Source organism: Cyrtonyx montezumae, unplaced genomic scaffold (genome assembly GCF_038088225.1).
Source record: "Cyrtonyx montezumae isolate F1298 unplaced genomic scaffold, pur_monq_1.0 scaffold_1, whole genome shotgun sequence".
Taxonomy (NCBI): Eukaryota; Metazoa; Chordata; class Aves; order Galliformes; family Odontophoridae; genus Cyrtonyx; species Cyrtonyx montezumae.
Window position 1 is genome coordinate 25,280,493 of NW_027071825.1, and position 20,337 is coordinate 25,300,829.

Here is a 20,337-nt window from a genome sequence, read left to right on the forward strand (position 1 = left end):
TTGCAAACCCCATTGCCTACAAACCTTCAGGTGATCTCACAGCAAGGCAGTGGCTTTGAGAAACTGTTCTGGCCCTAAGGCATTTGGGGTTGGGTAAAGCAACAAAACAAGAGCACTAAGAGAATATACACCCTACCATGGAGGCAGGCTGGATACAGGACTGGTTCTCCTGAAGTAGCACGAAGAGAGGATGCCATCCTGTGGCAGACTGGAAATACTTGCTTCCCATATAGCTCTTCCAACAGCGGCCCCTGAATGCCCTTCCTGTTGAAGGAGACAGGCCCATACTTAGGAGAAATAAGTAAGTGCCACTTGAGAAACTGCTAGTAAGGTGCTCCACTTTCCTTTCGTTCTGAACTACAAAGCTTAAGAGAATATTCTCTGCTCCCAAGTAAGATTCAGCTTTGGAATGCAATCAAGCTTTGCCTCTGCAATGTGCACAGGAAAATGCTGCTGGGAGCGATCGCATCTGTTGCCTTTTAGAGCACAAGCTTGCTTTTTAGAGTGGCTGAGTGTAAGAAAGGCATTTTATCCTCAGGTCCCCCTTGGTCACTCACCCTCTAGCTGACCAGCACAGTGAAACCTGTCCTCATCTGGGCAATGGAGAGGAATCACTTCAGAACAATAATCTCCCTCCCTTTTCCTTCCCTCACCCTCTTAACACAGGGTTGCAAAACACTTAGAGTGCAATTTTGCTTTCCTCTCCTCCTGCTATTCTCCTCTTTCCCTCATACCAAAGGGTGTTGGTATCCCAGCTCAGCTCAGCTGAGTCTCTGCCTGCACATCCATGCAAGTGGCACGGAAATGAAAGCACTACAAAGAATTCAGAGTTCACTTCTGAGAGACAACTCTGGCTAGCTCTCCTCAGCCATGTCCTAACAGCCAAAGATCAGTTACCTACTTTGCAGTATTCAAGTAATGAAGAGATCACGTTGACCCCATCCCCATTTTGGAAATCCCAAAGACCTAATTTTCACAGCACCAGCTTTTCCACGTCACTCTGCCATGCTACAGGCCTGGGTATTGCTCCATCTCTGTAAATAAAGCTTAGTTCAAATTGAAAAAGAATAACAATTCTGGCACCCAAAGCAAGGAAGACAGAAATATTTTAAGACCTCCTTTATCTGCAATTTTATTGCTTCTCCAGAGTCTGAGGACTCTTTAAAATGTATTAGTCAGCTTAGCACTGGGATAGAGAAAGCCATTAAAGCACAGGACAGTCATGTTCCAATCTGCTCAGACAAGCAAGCCTTTAAGAAAGCATCGTTTGGTGAGCTCATACTTCTACCCTGGCTGTAGCTGGTGGTCCAGAATTGAAATATCTGCTCAGGGCAAGAACGTAAGAGTCGTCTTTGTGGTCTGAGGAAAAAAATAAAAGCAGCTAAATGTGTAACCAGTCACTGGAGCCTACCTGAATCTCCAGACACACTGAAAGAAAAGCCTGAGGGAGAGTGTGCAGGATCAATTTAGTTCTGCGATGCTAATTTTAGGGCTGGATGACAAGCATTATCATTTCAACATCACTTGCTATCTACACTGTTAATGAAAAAGCAGAGGGTGGCAGATGAGACAGTCACATCGAGAATTTTCTTCATGGTCTGTGTTGAGCAAGGATTTTGCAGGGGTTTGGGATGGTGAGAGGAGCTTGGAGGAGTGTAGCTGTTATATTTACCTTCTTCGGGACATCACCTGGGAGTGTGAACAGTCATTTGCTGCATGTCTCCTCAGGCTTTTCTTTTGGCTGGGAGATAAGAAGAGACAAGCTAAATATATATCAGGATATTACTCTGGAAAGATATTATACGAGGTTAAGGAACCTCGTTATCCATCCTCGTTAAGGATGGAGGTTGAGGAACCCAGACTACAGATTTTCCTGAGTTAATGAGCCCTGTTTTCAGCAGCTTGACAATATTTCCCAAATCTCAGTGCTTTGACTGGAGAAAGAGTAAGGAATGCTGTGCCCCAAATGATGAGGGGAAAGGAAAAGAAGACCACTGTCCAAGAGCTGTGTGAGGAGACAGTCTCAAAAAAGCTCTCTGCTGTAAATTAGGAAGATTTCATTTTTCAGTTTGAATTTTTTTGAAGTCTGAAGTGGATGGCATCAGGGAAGGACAGAAACCAGAGGAGTCAGCAAGCTGGGTTTTGAGAAACAATAACAAGTGTTAAAGCTTGTTTTATGAACAATTCCTAAAAGTTACATACACTGGATCAAGCAGGTCCTTGTCACGTTTAACCAGGAAAGCTACAAGTGGGATGCCACCCACAAGTCCCCTCCCAGTCTCTGACAGAGCACCCATCAGGGTGGAAAGCAAAGGCTGGAAGCAGGCTGGGCTGCAGATTCAGAGACCTCTGGGTCCAAGTTGGTCAGCTGTTGCCTCCAAAGCACTGGAGAAAGTCAACCAAACCTAATTTTGTTAAGAAATAGCAAATCATAAATCTTTGTGTGCTGTCCTGCACAGAGGAGAATTTAAAACCTGATCTTCCTCCTTTTTCCTGGTAGAGATCTCTTCTTCCTTGCCAGGACTGACTCATTACTAGAAGACTGAGGACGGATCTTCATCTCAGTAAAAGGGATGGAGAACTCATGGCCCTTCCATGGCTCCCAGTTCACCCCCTGCAAAAAGACCATATAATTTCTTTTAGTAAAACACCTAGACCAGGTGTTAGGAGTCTGTCACTGCCTAATGCTATTTAACCCTCCCACAAACAGAGACACTGTTTTCCACCAGCTTTTTACTGTAACTCCAGTTGGTATTCTAGATGCTCCTGATACAAAATCAAATCTCTGTCCATCCAATCTGGAACTCAGCAGGACTGAGTTATCTTCCAGCATGAAATCAGGCTGTACAATGAGGTGTACACCAAGGCACACACTGAAAGCATTTATTTTATTTTCTCTGGTCCCCTCTGAAATTAAAAGAGCTCCACCTCAGGTGTCTCTGTCTTCCACAAGAAACAGGTTGTGTGCTTAAGCCCTTAGGATCCTAGAAGAATCCGCGACCCTTCCTTATGGATCATTCTCCTTTAAAATGAAATGAGTTAAAAGAGCATGGGCAATCTGTTCTGCTGCAACCCCCCCTCCATACATATTCCCCAGGCTAGAGAGAAGAGCTGACTGTCACACAAAGCTCTGCCACTCACCTCACTGTGCTTACTCTCTCCATATTTCCCATTGAGGTTGGCCAAGTGGCAGTTCTTGTACCACCACGCACCATGGTGTGTCAGAGCACAGTTGCTGAGTGCCACATCATTGTCTCTGTCCCACGTTGTGAACTTCCAGCCATTGTGGTAAGTCATTGCATCTCCTAAGGGAAAGGATTACAGACATGAATAGGAGTAAGGATGCGCAGTTGCTCAGCCCAAGCATTTTATGCAGCCTTCATTAGGCAGAAGACAGCAGACCTGTCAGGAAAAAAGCAACAGCACACGATAGATCTAGAAAATAATTTCTAATTGGCTGCTTTTAGAGGGCACATTCAAAGGCTGGATTCTCTGGGTCTGAAGAACTCAATCTCAGGGCAGCAGGATATGAAAGGATAAGTGGAAGACTATGGACACAACAGCATGGCAGAAGCAAGCACCAGGACAGCTACTACTGCTTAGCAAATCCAACTTCTGAACAAAAGCCACTTTCTTTGCACTTCCCAGCTGGGGAGTCCCAGAAGTTGTTGGTAATCTCATGAAAATGCTTCAGGGTCTGCCTGTTCAGCTGGTATTTCACTGGGTCACAGAGCAGCTCTCTTCCCTGTGAAAGAGCAGCTTTCTCCTGTCCTCAGCAGAAGACAACCCCATGGGGGAACATCTCAGTCCTCCTGGGAAATAGAGTTCTCGCATCAAAAAGAGGGACATCCAATCTAGCCTGAGCTAATGAGCTCCCATGCTACTGGCAAAACAAATACCTAAATCCCAGCATTGGCTCCCCTGTGCAAAGCAGACAGAACGAGTCTCAGGCACTCCTCACCAGCACTGCCTCTATAATTCCCCACAGACAGCCTGTATCTCTCTCTGCTCGAGGCAACCTGGAAGAAGTCATAGACAGCGTAGGCAGAGTCGTTGGCCGCCCGCAGATCCACCCGCAGCTCATAGCGGATGGAGCTGCTGCTTGTGAGATTGTGCAGCTGGTCAAGACCTAGAAAGAAGAAAATTGCTGTTAAAAGGGAAAGGCCTGTTCGCCTTTGCAGTCCTGGAATCTCACCCTGTGGCCATTCTGGTTCAATCAGCTATTTCCTGCCTGCCTCCTGTCCTGCTTGATGCTTCCATGACACTGTGCCAAGTTTATGCTGTCTTATCCCATTATCTGGCAAGGGATAGTGATGTCAGAAAAAAAAAAAACCCAAACAGTTTAAAGCAGTACAGGACAGACTGTGCAACATTATTTTTCCAAGAACATTCAAAGACTCTTGCCCCAAAGACCTTTGCTTACTTAGGGCTGGATTCTCTGATGCAGGCAGTTTTCTAAAAAAAAACCAAACTGAGCACACTGTTTTGTGTAATAGCTTGGATTGTGCATTTTCATGAATGCAATTTCTTTATTCCTCCTCACATAGGAGCAAGTGTGCCTGAAACAAGTCTTTCCAGAGTTAGCTTTACTTACAAATACCAAAGATGCCAGTGGACAAACTTAGCTGGCTATTAGAGATACTCATAGCATCATCAGCACTTCTAGGAAAGACAAAAACTGACAGGTCAGGACTCAGCAGATCTGAGTACTTCAGCATTTAGATGCCTCTAAATGGCCTCTACAAAGCTAATCTTCAACAGTCACACCCTTGTACTGTACCAAGCCAGAATTCCCCAGTGGGATCTCCAAAGCCTTCCACGTAATCTTTCCAGCGTTTGTAGAAATCCAGCTCACCAGTGCTCCGCCTCTGAAACACCTGCAAGGCAAGGATTGCAGAGTGAGGGCTCATGGCAGGCCGATGAGAGCTGAGAGGATGGGGTGAGAAATCCTCATCCTGATCTACTCACAGGCAGAAGGATGAAGTGTTTGAGAGTTGATGACTTATCACTGAAAATTAAAGGTGAAGAAGGGAATAAAAGAGATTTTTATTTGAGCATGTAGGGAGCGTGCTATCAGAGAAATCTCAGATTTGTTATACAAATTCCCCACCTCAGATGTCTGTATTTCTGCCTCCAGTTTCTCTCCATCCAGGGGCACGCTCACAGTTCTAGCATTTAAAATATGACCAGCTGAACTGCATTAACTGTCCATACATGTAACCTTGCCCAGTGGTCAAGATGAGATAACAGAGCTTAGTTAACTTGTTACAAAAGACTTTCAGGTTGTAGTACATTATCTTGCACTACTTCATAAATAGCTCATGTGCCTCAGCTAGCAAGAGGTAACATGTTAAATTGACAATGCCCTCAATCTGCAATAACATAAGCCTTGAGTTACGTTCATGACCAAGCAATGAAAGTTGTTTTCAAGCCATCCAGCCTCCCACAGCATTCCTACTGACAGTCTGAAAGGGTACAACAGCATTCATTCCCTTCCTAAAACATGCTCCTCCATCATGGGAGGAGCTGTAGAAAAAAAGGAACATCAGCTAAGCCCAGTACAGGTTCATTTGATTATGCTCATGAATAAAAAATGTCAAGATGAGAATCACTCACTATCCACCCGCCTCCATCGGTGGTCATGTCACAGTACACCTGCATCGGCCTGCTGCCATTGCCATTGAGATAAATGACGTACATGCCGCTGGAGGGGTTTCCGTTCTGCTGCATCTGGGCGCAGTCCGCAGGGTACCGGTAGAGGGAGCTAACTGGGAGAAGAGAGAGCAAAGCTGGAGGAGGCACCTCACACCCCTAGGAATCTCTTATCCTTTTTAACAGTACTGAAAGACAAGTATAGAAGGTACCCAGCCGCAACAGCAGGTAGGAGCTGGAGCGTGGATGGGATCACCAGAGGCTGCAAGAGATGCTGCCTTGGGTTACAGTGAGAGTTGAAAGAGAAGCCCTTCTTTGTGAAGGTGGGAATGTCAGTAAAAAGGCATTTTCTCTGCATCCCACAACCTACCCATAATTGCCAGCCTCTGTGAGGACCAGCTCAGAATAAGAGGCACCCACATCAAATGTATGCATCCAGGCACACATTTCCTGACCTCTGGAAACAACCCAGGCAGCTACTCAGGACCACAACAGAACTTACACAACTGTGTCCTATCATTACTGTGACAGTGCTGAAAAATCCCTAGCCCATCATCTTCTCTCTTGCCCATCCTGGAAACTTGCCAGGATGCTTTGGCCTGCACTTGGCCACCAAGGTTTGCCAGCAGCACTGACCAGTGTGGGCAATTTCCCTGTTGTGATTTCAAGTCACTGGATATTGTGGCTTAGAACAGAATCTAGCCAGAAGACAAATTTTCAACTCAATTTGCTTCTGGTCACATTATTTCCCAGAACAGGAACTCCATCTCTGACCTCAACCATAAGACACAGCAGCAGCAGAGCACAGGGAGAAGTGCAGCACCCAAGTCCAAATCCTACCTGTGGAGAAGGTACCGACTGTCTTTCTGCTCTGGAGATCTCCCTTATAGGCCATCACAAAGACAGTGTACTTTCTTCCTTGCTCCAGTCCTTCCAGTACAAACTGCTGCTCACTAGGACCCAGCTGCACTTCCTGCCAGATAAAATAGACCAAAGATCAGCCCAACTCTGAACAACATTTAGCTTTTCTGCACCGCAGTGCCTCATACTCAGTAACTATTTCTGGGCTTTTCTTGTAGAGTTCAGACAGGCATACACTGGGTGCATATCCTTAAGATGTGGAGTCCACTTCCTCAGAAAGAAGGACTGGGACAGGGTCTCAATAAGCACTGTTAGAGCACTGAAGACACTGTGTCCCTGGTTAGCACTGCTTTTCCTCATAGTAACAAGTTAAAAAAGGAAAGTGAAGCAGCAGACTTGTTCTCTGCACCCTGATCTGATGGAAAGCAGTGTTCCACTGTCACTAAGTCCTTCCACAGTTTCTACTCATGACAGTAGCTCATTTCCTTAGGCTCTTTCTCCCCAGGCTAATAACAACATGGATTCCACCTGAAAATGGTTTACCTGTGGTCCATATACACACAAGACCCAAATGTCAGAGCCTATAACCATAGGGGTGATATCAGGGGCTGAGGATTTCACTGTACCTTGCTGGTGTCATTGTGACCCTGGTAGGTCAGAGTGTAGCCATCAATCTGTGCTGCAGGAGGAGCCCAGGTAACTACACCAGTAGACAGAGTCACGTTTGATACATGGAGGTTCTTGGGAGGATCAATCTCTATTGAAAAAGAAAAGAAAACTCAAGTCCCTTTGCATAAAAGAAAGACAGCAACTCCTGTGCCAAACTTGAGCTGAACTGTCCAATACCTGGTCCTGTGAACTAGAAACTACAGAAGTCACACAGTGAAGCTTGCAAGAAGCAACAGAAGCTTAGACCAAACATGGCAAGATTTGGATTATAGATTTAGTTTGTGGTTTTGTGAGCCCTGCTACTGGCTCAGCAGCACAGAGAGTCCCAGGGCCCGGAAGCTCCTGACTCATCTGTCTGAGAAGCCTGAGAATTATTTTTAAGCAATGCCAGTTCACAGCAGGTGTCAAAAAGCATCTGTCTTATAACATACCCATAACAAGGCTCCAGCACTTCCCTCGTGATAAAACCAAATTGCTAAGCTCAGCTGGAAGTAATAACAATGGAAGCAGCCTCTCTCAAATTTTCATCCTATGCTTGCTATTCTGGTGTTCTGGGAACATCTTAGAGAAAACAACTTAAGCAGTAGGTTTGTATGGCCTTCCAAATTTTAAATAGAAGGCATTTAGTGGGCAGTGCTGGTCTTGAGCTCGAGTCCTGAAGTATGCCTGAGTTTATGGCAAGCTACAACTGAATAAATCTCAATAGCTCCCTGTTCTTCCACAGACCTCCACAGGTGATGACAAGCATGCCATTTTGCTTGCCCATTGATTCAGTCCTTCTCCATTTTAGCCAAGCAATAATACTTCTCAGATCTTGGGCGGTGTTAGGAGAAAATCACAACAATGATTATAACGCAATAGTGAAATGTTACAAGTTATGAGAAGGACACAGAGGAAAACAAGACCAATATTTTGGCCTTTATTAGATAAACAAGAAGAAAAGAACAGTACAGCTTCTCTACATTCCTTGAGTATGGGGTTACTGCTTAAAAAAGACATAAAAACAGAAGAGAAGAAACCAAAACACCAGATACAGTGAATCAACAAAGACATTAACTCTTAAGTTGACACATGTTGCTTAAAACTTGAGTTATTCGTTATAAATGAAATCCACCACTCACTGGGCTCCTGAGTCAAGCATTTTTTCGCTATTAATCAACTCCTACTTCATACAAGAGACCACCACATCATTGCTTTAAATTAAATGACTCGATTCTTAAAGATACTCATTACATGTTTATCACCCGATGGACAGAAGAGGGAGCTACAAGGTGCCAAATCCAACACTAGAAGCAAGCGATGGGAAGTGCAGCCTCTTGAATTTTACAGCGCTGTTCCTGCAGTTTCCCCAGGTGAAGGATATTACTGCAGAAAAGCTCCCTGCTACAGCATACTTTAAGAAGGTTAGTGAATAAGCAGCCAGCACCAAGAGATAAAAATGTTTGTTTTTCAGAAGTTGGATTATTTTACCAGAGGTGTCATGTTTTTCTTTGTTTTTGTTCTTTTTTTTTTTTTAAATATACCACCAAGATGGGGAGAAAATTAAAAGAAAAAGCACTTTTTTTTATGGGCACAGATATTTCTAAAACACCCCTACTGAAGCTAAATGCATTCCCTTTTGGGGTAGTTGCAATTTACAGTGAAATTTCCAGCTGTATCCATTCTCATTCTAGTTCAAAAAACATTTAAATCTGCTTAAATGCTCCTTAAATTTTCCAGTTAAAGGCAGGCTTAAACGTTTGGCCTCAAGAGATCTCCTTTTATTTCCATGTGCTGCCCTCGGCCTCTGCAAGCACTGGGGACCTCTCTGGCACCTTGCCCTGAATCCAAGGTTTATCTTTTCTATCTCACACCAGCTTGACTCAGAAACTAAGAAAATGCACATTAGCAAGGCCAACAGATAGGGAGTGACCCTGAAACACTGCCAGAACACCATAATCCTTATAGCTGATTGAACAAGACAGATTTAAGCCTGTTTTGCAGTCTCCTTGGACCAGCCTAAGGTCATGAGTCAGGCCATCATTTTGAACTGCCTCTAAGTCTAAGATGGTTTAACTTTGGCTGTTAAACTTCTGTTACTGTTAGACCTGACAGCAGCATACTAAGCACTGCATGCTTTTGATTCGAACAGGTGAAATAAGCTGTGTACTCAGCTGTCACCACTCCTGTGTTCTGACATCTGCCTCTTATACAGAAGCCTCCAATAGCAGTTTCTGCTATGTCAGGCTATAATCATGCATTTATTTCCAAAATCAATTTACTACAGTAGATCTTCATTACCCAGTAATGCAAAGAGAGATCACAAAACATAAAATAATGAGGATGTGGGGTTCTTCTACTCTGTTTCTCTTCTCTGCCCACAGTTACCTGTCAGTGCATCAGTGCTTGCCCTCTTGCTCTGCATGCTTCCCAGCTCTGCCCAGAGATGGATGGTGTACTTCATGCCCGCTTTCAGTCCTGTCAGAGATGTAATGCTCTTGGCCTTCCCCACTTCTGTTTCCTTGGTGTCCCCATCAGCAGAAGTGTAGCTCACAATATACCTATCTATGGGAGCTCGGACGCTGTCCCAGGAGATTGTGACTGAGTCTTCTGTCACTTGGTCAGTCACCAGATTCTTTGGGCTGTCCAGCTCTAAGAAATAAAGCATAATGTGAAAGAGCAAGACGTGCATGTTGCTCTTCAAAGCTCTAGCTTTCTATAGCCCTGATACAGATGATGTACAACATGTCTCCCTTCAAGCCAATCAGGTCAGAAAGATCTGTGACCTTCTCTGTCTTTTCCTCATTTCTAGAAAGCTGCCAGTCAGTTTTCAGCCTAAGCATTCAGATCCTGTAAGCAAAGGCCTTCATGATACGAAGTGAATTACTTATACTTAAGAGACTTCTTCTGGGCTCAAAAAATTCTTTACCCTTTCGTGTCATGACTAAAATGGGGCTGTTTCCTCCCAAGTCTTCATTCATTGGCTAACACCATTCTTATCAGTGGCACAAGCTGAACCATTGTAATTTTAAGTAGGATTCAACAGCAGTATTATATACTGTGGAACAGCACTCAGCCACACCTGCAGAGTTCAGCATACCCAGAGACCAAAACCAACACATAAGGCTGGTAAGTGAAAGCTGCAGTGCTTTAGCAAAGCATAACGAAGCTCACACTGGTCTGATAGTTTCTAAATTAGTAGATCAGTTGTTAATTCCTAGCAGTAATTAACATCTTTTCTCTTGACTCGAGAGGAGGCAGTAGTTCTATCTGAAGCTGGAGGCAGGACAGAAACAGAGATCACCTTCACAACACAGGGTAGAACAACAAGGATTCTTCTGGAATACCTGTCACTGCCTCAGTGTTGGTCCTCTTGCTCTGCTGCACTCCTTTTTCTGCCCAGACATAGATGACATATTCAGTGCCAGGTTTCAGTCCCACCAGAGTTGCAGCAGTCTTGTTCTTCCCCACTTCTATCTCCTCTGTATCACCATCAGCAGAGGTATAATTCACCACGTATCTATCTATGAGAGCAAGAACCCTGTCCCAGGAGATGGTGACTGTGTCTTCTGTCACTCCATCGGTCACCAGGTGAGTGGGGCTGTCAATTTCTGCAGAGAGTGAAAAGTGAAGAATGCAAGTTGTCATAGTCAGGCTGTGCTGTGACACAACAAGACTCCTTCCCCTCTGGGGCTGGTTTCTTCCTTTTGTTAAGAGTCCCAGTACTCATTTACTCATTTCCCTCCAGCAATTCCCTGCCTGACTTAGAGCATGGGTCTTGTAAATGCTTGCAACTGCTTGTAATGGTTACACTCATCTTTACAATGTTATAAAACCAACAATGTGTAGAGCAAAAATTATCCTTACTAGGACTGACCCCAGAAGAGAGAGAACAAAATGGTAAGAATGACTTGAGGAACTTGGATGAATTATCCTGTTGCAAGAACAAACAAAAACACCCTGCATGCTGTTAATCTCTCTGCACTTCAGCTTCTTCATCTGCAAAAAGGAACTGAGCATTTCCTTAACCCTTGAAAAAAGGATAACCCGACAAACTGAAATAAGACTAGACAAATACATGAGAGATGGAATGGCATCATTTTCACAGGTGAAGGCTACTGATACTAGGAATCACCATGCAGCCTATCTGTAGTGCATACAGGTAATTACAACCCCTCTGTGATAAAGCTGAATGGGTTTCACAGCAAGATGTGTTAATTAAGATTGTATCTCCTAAGCTTGAATTTCCCTCGGTCATGAAAGTGATAGACTTATTCAATGTTAAGGCAAAACTGGGCTTATACTCTAACTTACTGCCCTCTTACCTGTCATAGCCTCAGTGGTGGCCCTCTTGCTCTGTTGTTCTCCTTTTTCTGCCCAGATGTGAATAACATACTCCATGCCTGGCTTCAGTCCTGCCAAAGTGGTGACGTTCTTGTCTTTCTCCACTTCTCTCTCCCCTGTATCCCCATCAGCTGAGGTGTAACTCACTCTGTATCTGTCTATTAAAGCCCGGGCTTTGTTCCAGGAAACTGTGATTGCATTCTCTGTCACTCGGTCAGTCAACAGTTTAGTTGGGCTGTCAACATCTGTAAGCAAAACTCTTCATTAGAAGTTTTAGCATAGCACAGTGGTAGTCACAATGATCTGAAGATAAAGACAACAAGTTTTATAGGCAGAGGCAGTATATTTTATTCAACTAACAAATATGTTTGGAAGAACAGATGAGCTTTGGGAAAGCTATTTTTATTCTGTGCCCAAAGATCTGAAAAGAGCTTGTATGTTCAAAAGCTTCCTTGCTTTTCCTCCAGCTCAAACTACAAATTTAATAGGAGTTTTACCCTTAGCTACAAACCATGTTTTGATAATACAGTGTAATTAACTGATGCTTAAGCAACCCCTGTGCACATCATCATTTGTGGCCCCAAATCACTTTGTACACTTGGATATGGTGCAAGGCAGATAAAGAGCTTGCAAGTTCTACTTATCTTTGATATCTTGGTAAAAACGAATTGTGTTTATCTCAATGAATATGCTTACACATCCTGAGGTGAGCTTCCCAAACATCCCCTCGGTCTCTTCCACCACAGAAGTGCAAATTGCACACAGACATTTGTAAATAGACAATAGAATCTGCTCCTGTATGGCCACATGAGAACACAGCAGGTTTGATTATAAAAACTGAGCAAAGCAGTACTCATTTATAAGGCTTTAGTTTTCATTGTGTTCCATCTTTCTTTGTACTGATAGAAACTGGTTGGTGCCAGGCCATAGTGTCTGCATGTAACAGGACTCAAAACAAAGAGCCCTCTACTAAGCTGAAGACCTTTCAACCACACTGGTAAGAATGAAATGAATCTTTTGCCTCACTAAAACCTGAGCAATACAGAAGCTGTACTGAAACAAGTAATAAAGGAATTTGAAATTCAAACCCAGTTTCCTCCTGCTGCTGCAGCAACTTACCTGTCAGAGCTCTGGTGCTGGCTTTCTTGCTTCTGTGGGGTCCCTTCTCTGCCCAGATGTGGATGGTATATTCCATGCCTGGCTTCAGATTCAGTAAGGTGATGGTGCTGTTTTCACCGCCTACCTCTGTTTCCTCGGTGTCTCCATCAGCTGAGGTGTATCTCACCATGTACCTGTCTATAGGAGCCTGAACTTTATTCCATGAGACAGTGGCTGTGTCCTCTGTCACTCGGTCTGTCACCACATTGGTTGGGCTATCAATTCCTGAGAACAACATTTTGATATGCAGGATTAGGAAACTCCATCTAAATTAAACCACTACAATACCTCTGATTGCATGTACACATTTTTGCAGCTAAAACAGTCACCTAGATGACTATGAGAAAGAAAGGAGTCCCTGAGGAACTAGCATGGTCGGTGTGGGAAGAAACTGGGATTTTTCTACCTTTAGATGAAATCTTCCTTTACACTTTGCAGAAAGTTCTTGCAATCCGTGTGCCTCACCTTCTTTGGGTAATAACTTCAGTGTTACCTGCGTGCCTGGTGTCCTCACAGCATCCTTCCTTTCTCTGTCTCCAGCATCAGATATTTGTTGCTCCTTCCTTTTTGCCTACCCTGCAGACCTATCTCTCAAACTCCCCCAGGCTACTCCTATTTTAGCTGATGAATCACAGTTTAGCATTGGCTTTTGCAATACTCTTGGTGTTTGTCTTAGTTCCAAGGGTTATATAAGAAGGTGAGAAGGCTTACTCATTGTGATTTTTTTTTTCAAACAGTGTTCCTGTCCCCATGCTCATGAAAAACAGCTTGAAAACATGAGCCAAGAGAATCCTAATAGCATAGAATATCCTGAGTGAGAAGGAATCCACAAGGATCATCAAATTTAAAATAATGATAAGCTATATGAAAGAATTACAGTCTTAAAATGACAGTGAGGAGGCTATACGTTTTATGCAACGTTTATTTTAATTGAATAAAGTACAAGACAAACTCAGGTGTGTCAGATCTGACTTTGCATTTTTCAATCTTTGGATGCAGCACATCCATCCTTTCGTAAGAAAACATCTTCAGAGTTTCCAGAGTCTTACAGGTGGAGAAACTGAAATTTCTTTAAGATCCCTTTTGTAACATAATAAATAGCTCAAGAATGCTCTGCCATGTTTTTGAAGAGCCTGAAGCACCAATGAACCAACAGGTTTTCTAGTCCTGTTTAAACATTCAGGTCTGGAATGGCTGAGCTGCCAGTTACAGGAAAAAGTATCTGTCAGGTAACAATAGCATCCTCTGCTGTTCAGTTCACTCTAATAAAAAGAAATATAAAGCTGGAGACAGGGAATACAGGAAGGAAAAGCTTACCCTTTTCCTTACTCCCCTTGCCTCAGAGGCCAAACAAATCACCAGCAGCCAACAGCAGCAAAGCAGTCAGCAGCAGCAGCCATACTCAGATTGGAAATCGTGTGAGCATGGTTTCAGTGAGGTCATTTTGTTCCTGAGTTCCCTAACCAGATCACTGACCAGCAAAATCTGTGTTACTGCAGGAGCTAGCTCCTGACCTTATTTCAAGGATAACTTATTTCAAGTTAAGGGTAAAGTTGGTTTAAAACCAAGGGTTAGGTTTAGTGTTTAATAAACAACAGAGACAAGCTTAAATGAGCAGCCCTGACAGCACTATTCATGAAGAAACAGTCAACTAAATACCTTTCACACTGTAACCTTGACAGAACTGTCCCCAAAACCTGTAGTAAAACCATTCTAATAAAAGAAACTTTCCACCTACCTGTCCTGCCACTCACTGAGGATGGTTTACCTTCCATATCATCTTTCACAGGTACAACAGTAACCTTGTACTCCGTGCCAGGTTTCAGGCCTGCAATCAGACAGTAATTTTTCTTAAAGAAAGAAATTTAGTCTGCTCTCCCCACTTCTAGGTTAGGAGCAGAGAAGAATTTAAAATGTGGATATCTAAACTTCCTCCTGTCTTGAGAATGCCTTGGAAGTATTCTTGGCTCAGTCTTGTCATTAGGGTTCACATTAATCACAGTAAGCAAGGATTTCTGTAACATTAGTATTTCCAGTTCTGAAATAGAATAATATACTTCATTTTTAACAAGCGTAGAATTCAAGCTGACTGTCTCTAAACCTGTTATTCTGTTATCCACAGAGAACAGAAAATTTCTCCCTGTGGAAGGACTCCCAGTAGATCTCACCCATGCATACAGCAGTCCCAAAGTAAAGAAGAACACGAGAGAAGAATCATCTCAGAACTGTGATCAAAACAAATCACTTGTGCCAATTCTCCCTGCCCAATATGGAATAGTACTCACCAGTCATGATGTGTCTGCTCTTGGGGTCACTGCTTTTGGGCACCATGACCTGCTTCTCATCCACGTCCACCAGGGATCTGAACTTCAGCTTGTAATAATCCACATCTGTTGGTGGGTTCTCCCACTCTACTTCCAGGGAATACTCCATCTCCTCCGTCACCCAGATGGCACTGAGTGCAGAAGGGACTGGGAAGGACAGAAAACAGTGCCAGGAAGAAGCAGCACAGGCATCAAAAGGGGAATATAGGATAGGAATTTGCTAAACAGACCTTCTCCCTCCTCAGATGACTACTCTGAGACCTAAGTCATTTTCCACAAGAGTTAAGTGAGTATGGCACAAACACTATTCCAACAGGAGCAGTTTTATCAATAACACTCTGATTCCAGAGTTTTCTGGCTCTCAGCTCCCACCTGTTATGCTAGAAATAAGAAAAAATGTCAAAATAACCCAACTTTTCAATGTTTTGGCCAGGTGCACGCAGACAGCATGCTACCAGCTACTAATAAAATGGCAGTCAGTTACAGAGAATACGCTTCAGTCTTTCCATACCCCACCTGCTGTTCTCAGTAGCATCTGGTTCATTCAGCCCTGGGAAGAATCTACAAGGAAAGGTTGCTGCTGCAGGCATGTCTGGCAAATTACTATCTAGAAATGATGTCCTCTCTAATTGAAGTCCCTTCTTCATCCAGTTAAAAAGTGCACCATTCTTAATAACACGTAGGCTTTTTGTATGCTTCCATTCCTGCTTCCCACAGTGGGCAATATTAGTGAATCCTTGGAATTCAAAAGTGTCAGTGCCAGTTAGATTTGGAAAAGATAAAAGAAGAGACCAGAAACCTGCAATGCATTTAGCTCCAGAAACACAAATCTAGAAATTGATTCTGCAGAAGAGAACAATAGCAAACCATTGAGACAGGGATCAGAAAGAGGTACTGCTCTTCAGCATTCAGACAGCATGCTCCAAGCTTGCAAAGCCAAACCATTTACTCTGCTAGCTCAGATCTAACACGAAACACCTACAAATCTTAACTCTGAAGAAAAAGTCTGTCCACTCCTACCTGTACTTCCTTCTAGATGCACAGGCTCACTGGCAATCCCCTTCTTCACATGACGAAGTGTGACATTGTATGTGGTGCTAGCATGGAGACCCACGATCTCATAGCTGAGCTGCTCTTTGGGCACGTGGATTTGTTCCTCCAGTGTCTCATGCCCTACTGGGTAATAGCTAACGAGGTAATTATCCACATCAATCATTTGATCCCAGCTGATAGCCATGGAATCCTCTGTTGCGTTCAGGAGCTGCAAGTTCTGAGGAGCAAGCACTAGAAGAAAAACAAACACACTGCAATGAGGATGACATGTTACAATCTGGTCAGTGAAGTCACTGGGATTCTATTTCAGCAAGCTCCATCAGAAGACTCTGTTGCTCTGTGAATGAAGGATGGATGAAAAGGAGCAGGCCATCAGACACAAGTCCTCTGCATGTGGACAGCTCCAGTACCACTGCAAAGTGCAAACTGAGAACACTGGGCTCTGCAGAGACACAAGCCTGCTCAGAGGCCATCTGCAAAGCAAACATCCATCTCCTTGTCAACCTCTGAAGTGCTTGCTCACTTGCATACTCAGATTAGAGGCCACTTTCATAGCCTATAAAACAGCTGTAGGTACTGTGTGAAGGAAAACGACCCAAGGCTGGACTCAGCCAGCCCCTTAGAGAGGTTGCATGGGGAAACAGTTCTCTGCTTGCCACCTCTGTATAGGTTCTGGCCCCTGAGCTGCAAATCCTGGTCTGCTAAAAGAACAGGAGAGTGTTGCAGCCACAGAGAAAAATCTGAGTAGTAGGAGAAGTGAAACTTCCATCCACAGCTCTTGTTTCAGTGAAGAATTTGAGCTAGTAATCTGTATAAAAGTTGAGTCTCCAAGCAGACGGGTAGAGTCTGAGTGGTGAGGGATGACACAGAGCATTAAAGACATGCCAGTAAGGTCACTGCAAACTCCTGCTGAGCACCAGCTGCTGCTTGGTGCGTGGCTCTTACTTACCTCTCCTTTCTGAGCAGCTGTGAAAGATTAAAATAAGCAATGACGTGCACAGAAAGCAAAGTGGCTTTCAGGCCAAAAGTCTGAGCGTTAAGGCCTGGAGTATAGCAGCTTGTGGTTATAGGGAGATTATAGGTTTTTCAGAATAGGCACCAAGCCATGCAGCATTAAGCAGGGACTGCTGGATGCACACTTTAAGGCAAGCTCAGTCCACCTTCTCAGGCAAATCCTTCTGCCTCATAATAGTATAAGAGAGTTTCCTAAAGCCCTTGCTTTCAAAGGGTGGTTATTTAAAGGCTTTATGTATCTTTCATCTAACAGGTTTTTATCAAATCAACTACCTTACTAGCAAGCAGCACACGCCACAGCAGCCATAATTTCATCTTTTATTATCTCACTTATGCGTCAAGAAACAGATTTAATGTTTCATCTTTAATTACAGGATCTGTGCATTGTTCTATTCTCTCCTTCAGCCACTACCCACAGATTTGTGCTAGCTCTGCCTTAACCTATGTTTTCCTATTTTCTCAATACAGAAATATTTTCCAGGCAATTCTTGAAGACATGGGCCACTGAGCCATCCCTGAGTGCAATGCCAACAGACACTCAGAGGGGACCCTGGTGATTCCAGGCCTGGCTCGCCTACAAAATCAGCCCAGCGCTTCCACAGGATGGAATTAGGGAAACTCAGATTGAAAGTAAGGAGGGAGAAATAACTCACAAGCACGTCTTACCCTGGGAGCAGTCAAGGCCAAAGAAACCTTCATGGCAGTAGCACTCTCCTGTGTCACAGAACCCATTGCCACTGCAGTCCCCGGGACACCGTTTCTCACTGCAGTCCTCCCCGATGAACTCCTCATAGCACACACAGACCCCTTTAGCTGTGTCACAGATCCCGTTGCCGCTGCAGTTCTCAGGACAGAGCCGCTGGCTGCAGTCCTCACCAAAAGAAGGCTCATCACAAATACACCTCCCTCCATCACAGCGCCCATGGCCGCTGCAGAGGTTGGGGCAGGTGGGAAGGGAGCAGTCACTGCCCTCCCAGCCCTCTGTACACTTACAGCTGCAGGTCTCATAGAGGAACATCCCATGGCCGCTGCAATGCGTGGCACCTGGCAGCACCACGACGCACAACAGCAAGGGTGATGCACAAAGAAAAAAAAGAAAAAAAAGAGGAACATATCAATAACAAGGTGTGTTCAAGGTCATTAAAGGGAAAGCATAACCATGTATAGGCTGAAGAAGAGCTGAAGATATCACACAGCCCTCCTGCCCCTGGCCCAGAGGGTCCTGCTCCCTCTTGCCTTTCCCAGTCTGGAGTCAGCAGGAATACAAATTGCACACAAACAAACCAGACAATCAATTAGAAGGCTTTCCACAGCCTCTAAGTTGAATCTTCCTGGTTTTAACTTAGGCTTACCACTTATCACCACTGTCACTGTGATGATGAAAATACATTATTCCCATGTGCTAACTAGATTTGAGCGAGAGCCAATGGCTGCCAAAAAGCATCACAAGGAACTGCTCTTCTTTTAGACAGGTATCCAGGAGGAAATAAAACTACCAGTTCTCAACAAATACAAAATTCTGGAGACAGAAATGAGAGAGGATAAGACAGTAACAAAAAGCACCTCCTTCATCTTCCATCTCCCCCCCAAATTTAATTCTCCCTCTCACCCACATGAAACTCAGGAACTGTTTCCTTCCCTTACTAGGAGACGCCTGGAGGAGATTTCCCCTGCACTGTTTCTAGAAGTGGTATGTTTTACCACATTTTGGGACCTTCAGATTTCCTTTCACATCACAAAGCCACTACTCTGTCTGCAGGACTCAAGCTTTTTGCTGATTGTAGAGAACAATCTTAACCTTACCAAAGGATTCCAGTCCCCATATCTCTGCAGAAAACAGGCCACATCTAGAAGGTAAAAACAGATACTACAATTGTTACATACCCTGGCTTCCCCCACAGCACTTCTGAGGGCTGCAGACTTCTCTCAGTTCTGCAACTTCTTTCTCCAGCTTCTCCATCCTCTCAAGGAGTCCTTTAACATGGGCCAGAGTTTCACAGCTCCCTTTGGGTGCATGCACATGGATTTTGTGCCTAAAGATGATATCCTGCTCTTCATTTTCCTCAGCCTCAACAGGATCTAGCTGAACCCCACTGCTGCCTTCGTGCTGCAATGGATCCCCCTCCACCTTGATCTGGGAGGATGTGGGCAGGTCAATCTTGTAGGAGTGACTGAAGGATATTCTTTGACCATTGCTGGTGCAGTTTTCAGATGCAGGAAGTTGAATGGTAGATGCCTGAAGAGCACAGCATAGCAATATCCCAACGGGGAAGGTAAACCAGCTCTGGAAATCCATCCAGCAGGTTTTCAGAGGAAGCTGCTTTCAAGAAGAAGGAAAGAAAATGTAAGAAACATGATCATAAAGCTGTTTTTCATTATTTTCTCAAGTACTCTACTTTGTCTCGATTCAGTACAAGGCTGGTTAGTACCTGCAAAAGAGTCACACAGTACAAATTAGATGCAAAAGTGCTTCTAGGCCCCCCTGTCTAGCAGCTTTAAAATTCTGCTTCTTAAATGAGACTCAGTATTGCAGTCCAACACAACCGTTAATTATGCCATAGCCCTTCTCACCCCCCTGCAGCTAAAGCAGACACTGAATCAGTCTCCTAGCTGTGCTCCAGATTACCAACGTCTTTTTGGCCACAGTAAGTGATCTCCAGCAGCACTTCAGCTAGAACGGTTTTCAGCTAGAAGCTTGGTTAAGTGTGGTGATGTGTCAATAAAAAAATGCAGGAAGCTTTCATCTTTTAGTACCAAGAGTTTGGGAAAGCAGTTTTGCTTCCTTTACATGAGGTGTCTTTCCCCAGACAGCAGCATTTCAGGCACAGGTCTGAATGTTATGATGTGCAATATCAAAGGAGAACCATGAAACCATGACAGCAGGTGTCAGCCTGTGCAGGAGGTGATACAAGTTAAAAACTCTGAATTTCCTACCACAGGAGCCAAATACAAGATGCCACCATATGTGACTCACTGAAGAGTTACGTTATTCATCGCACAAGAAGAAAAAAAAGATCATGTTTCTGACAGTCACACTATCCTGGGTAATGGTGAAGATAAACTCTTTCTGTGAAATCTCCTATTCACTTTCTCTCACCTGCCTACACGTACAGGAAGGTCTCTTTCATACTCAGAAACACAAAGCTTTGGTTGCTAAAGTAAAACACAAATGCTACTCTCATAATATGCATGCTCATAGCTATATTGTAGACCATTCTAGAGCCATCTCATCTCCCTCCAAGCAAGATCTTCACTGATATCAAGCAAAAGACACCAATTTCTT

At 44.0% G+C, this 20,337-nt stretch overlaps 1 protein-coding gene across 1 annotated transcript; it reads right to left on the reverse strand.

The window, feature by feature from the left end:
* Window positions 1-1,847: 1,847 nt before the first annotated feature.
* TNN (tenascin N) lies at window positions 1,848-19,430 on the reverse strand. The gene is given in 17 exon segments (XM_065745040.1): window positions 1,848-2,614; window positions 3,142-3,305; window positions 3,962-4,129; window positions 4,781-4,877; window positions 5,617-5,768; window positions 6,493-6,625; window positions 7,140-7,270; window positions 9,550-9,813; window positions 10,509-10,772; window positions 11,487-11,750; window positions 12,625-12,888; window positions 14,402-14,491; window positions 14,949-15,134; window positions 16,008-16,271; window positions 17,721-18,098; window positions 18,939-19,373; window positions 19,376-19,430. Coding segments are annotated over 17 exon segments (3,456 nt in total). The 3' UTR covers window positions 1,848-2,467.
* Window positions 19,431-20,337: the final 907 nt, after the last annotated feature.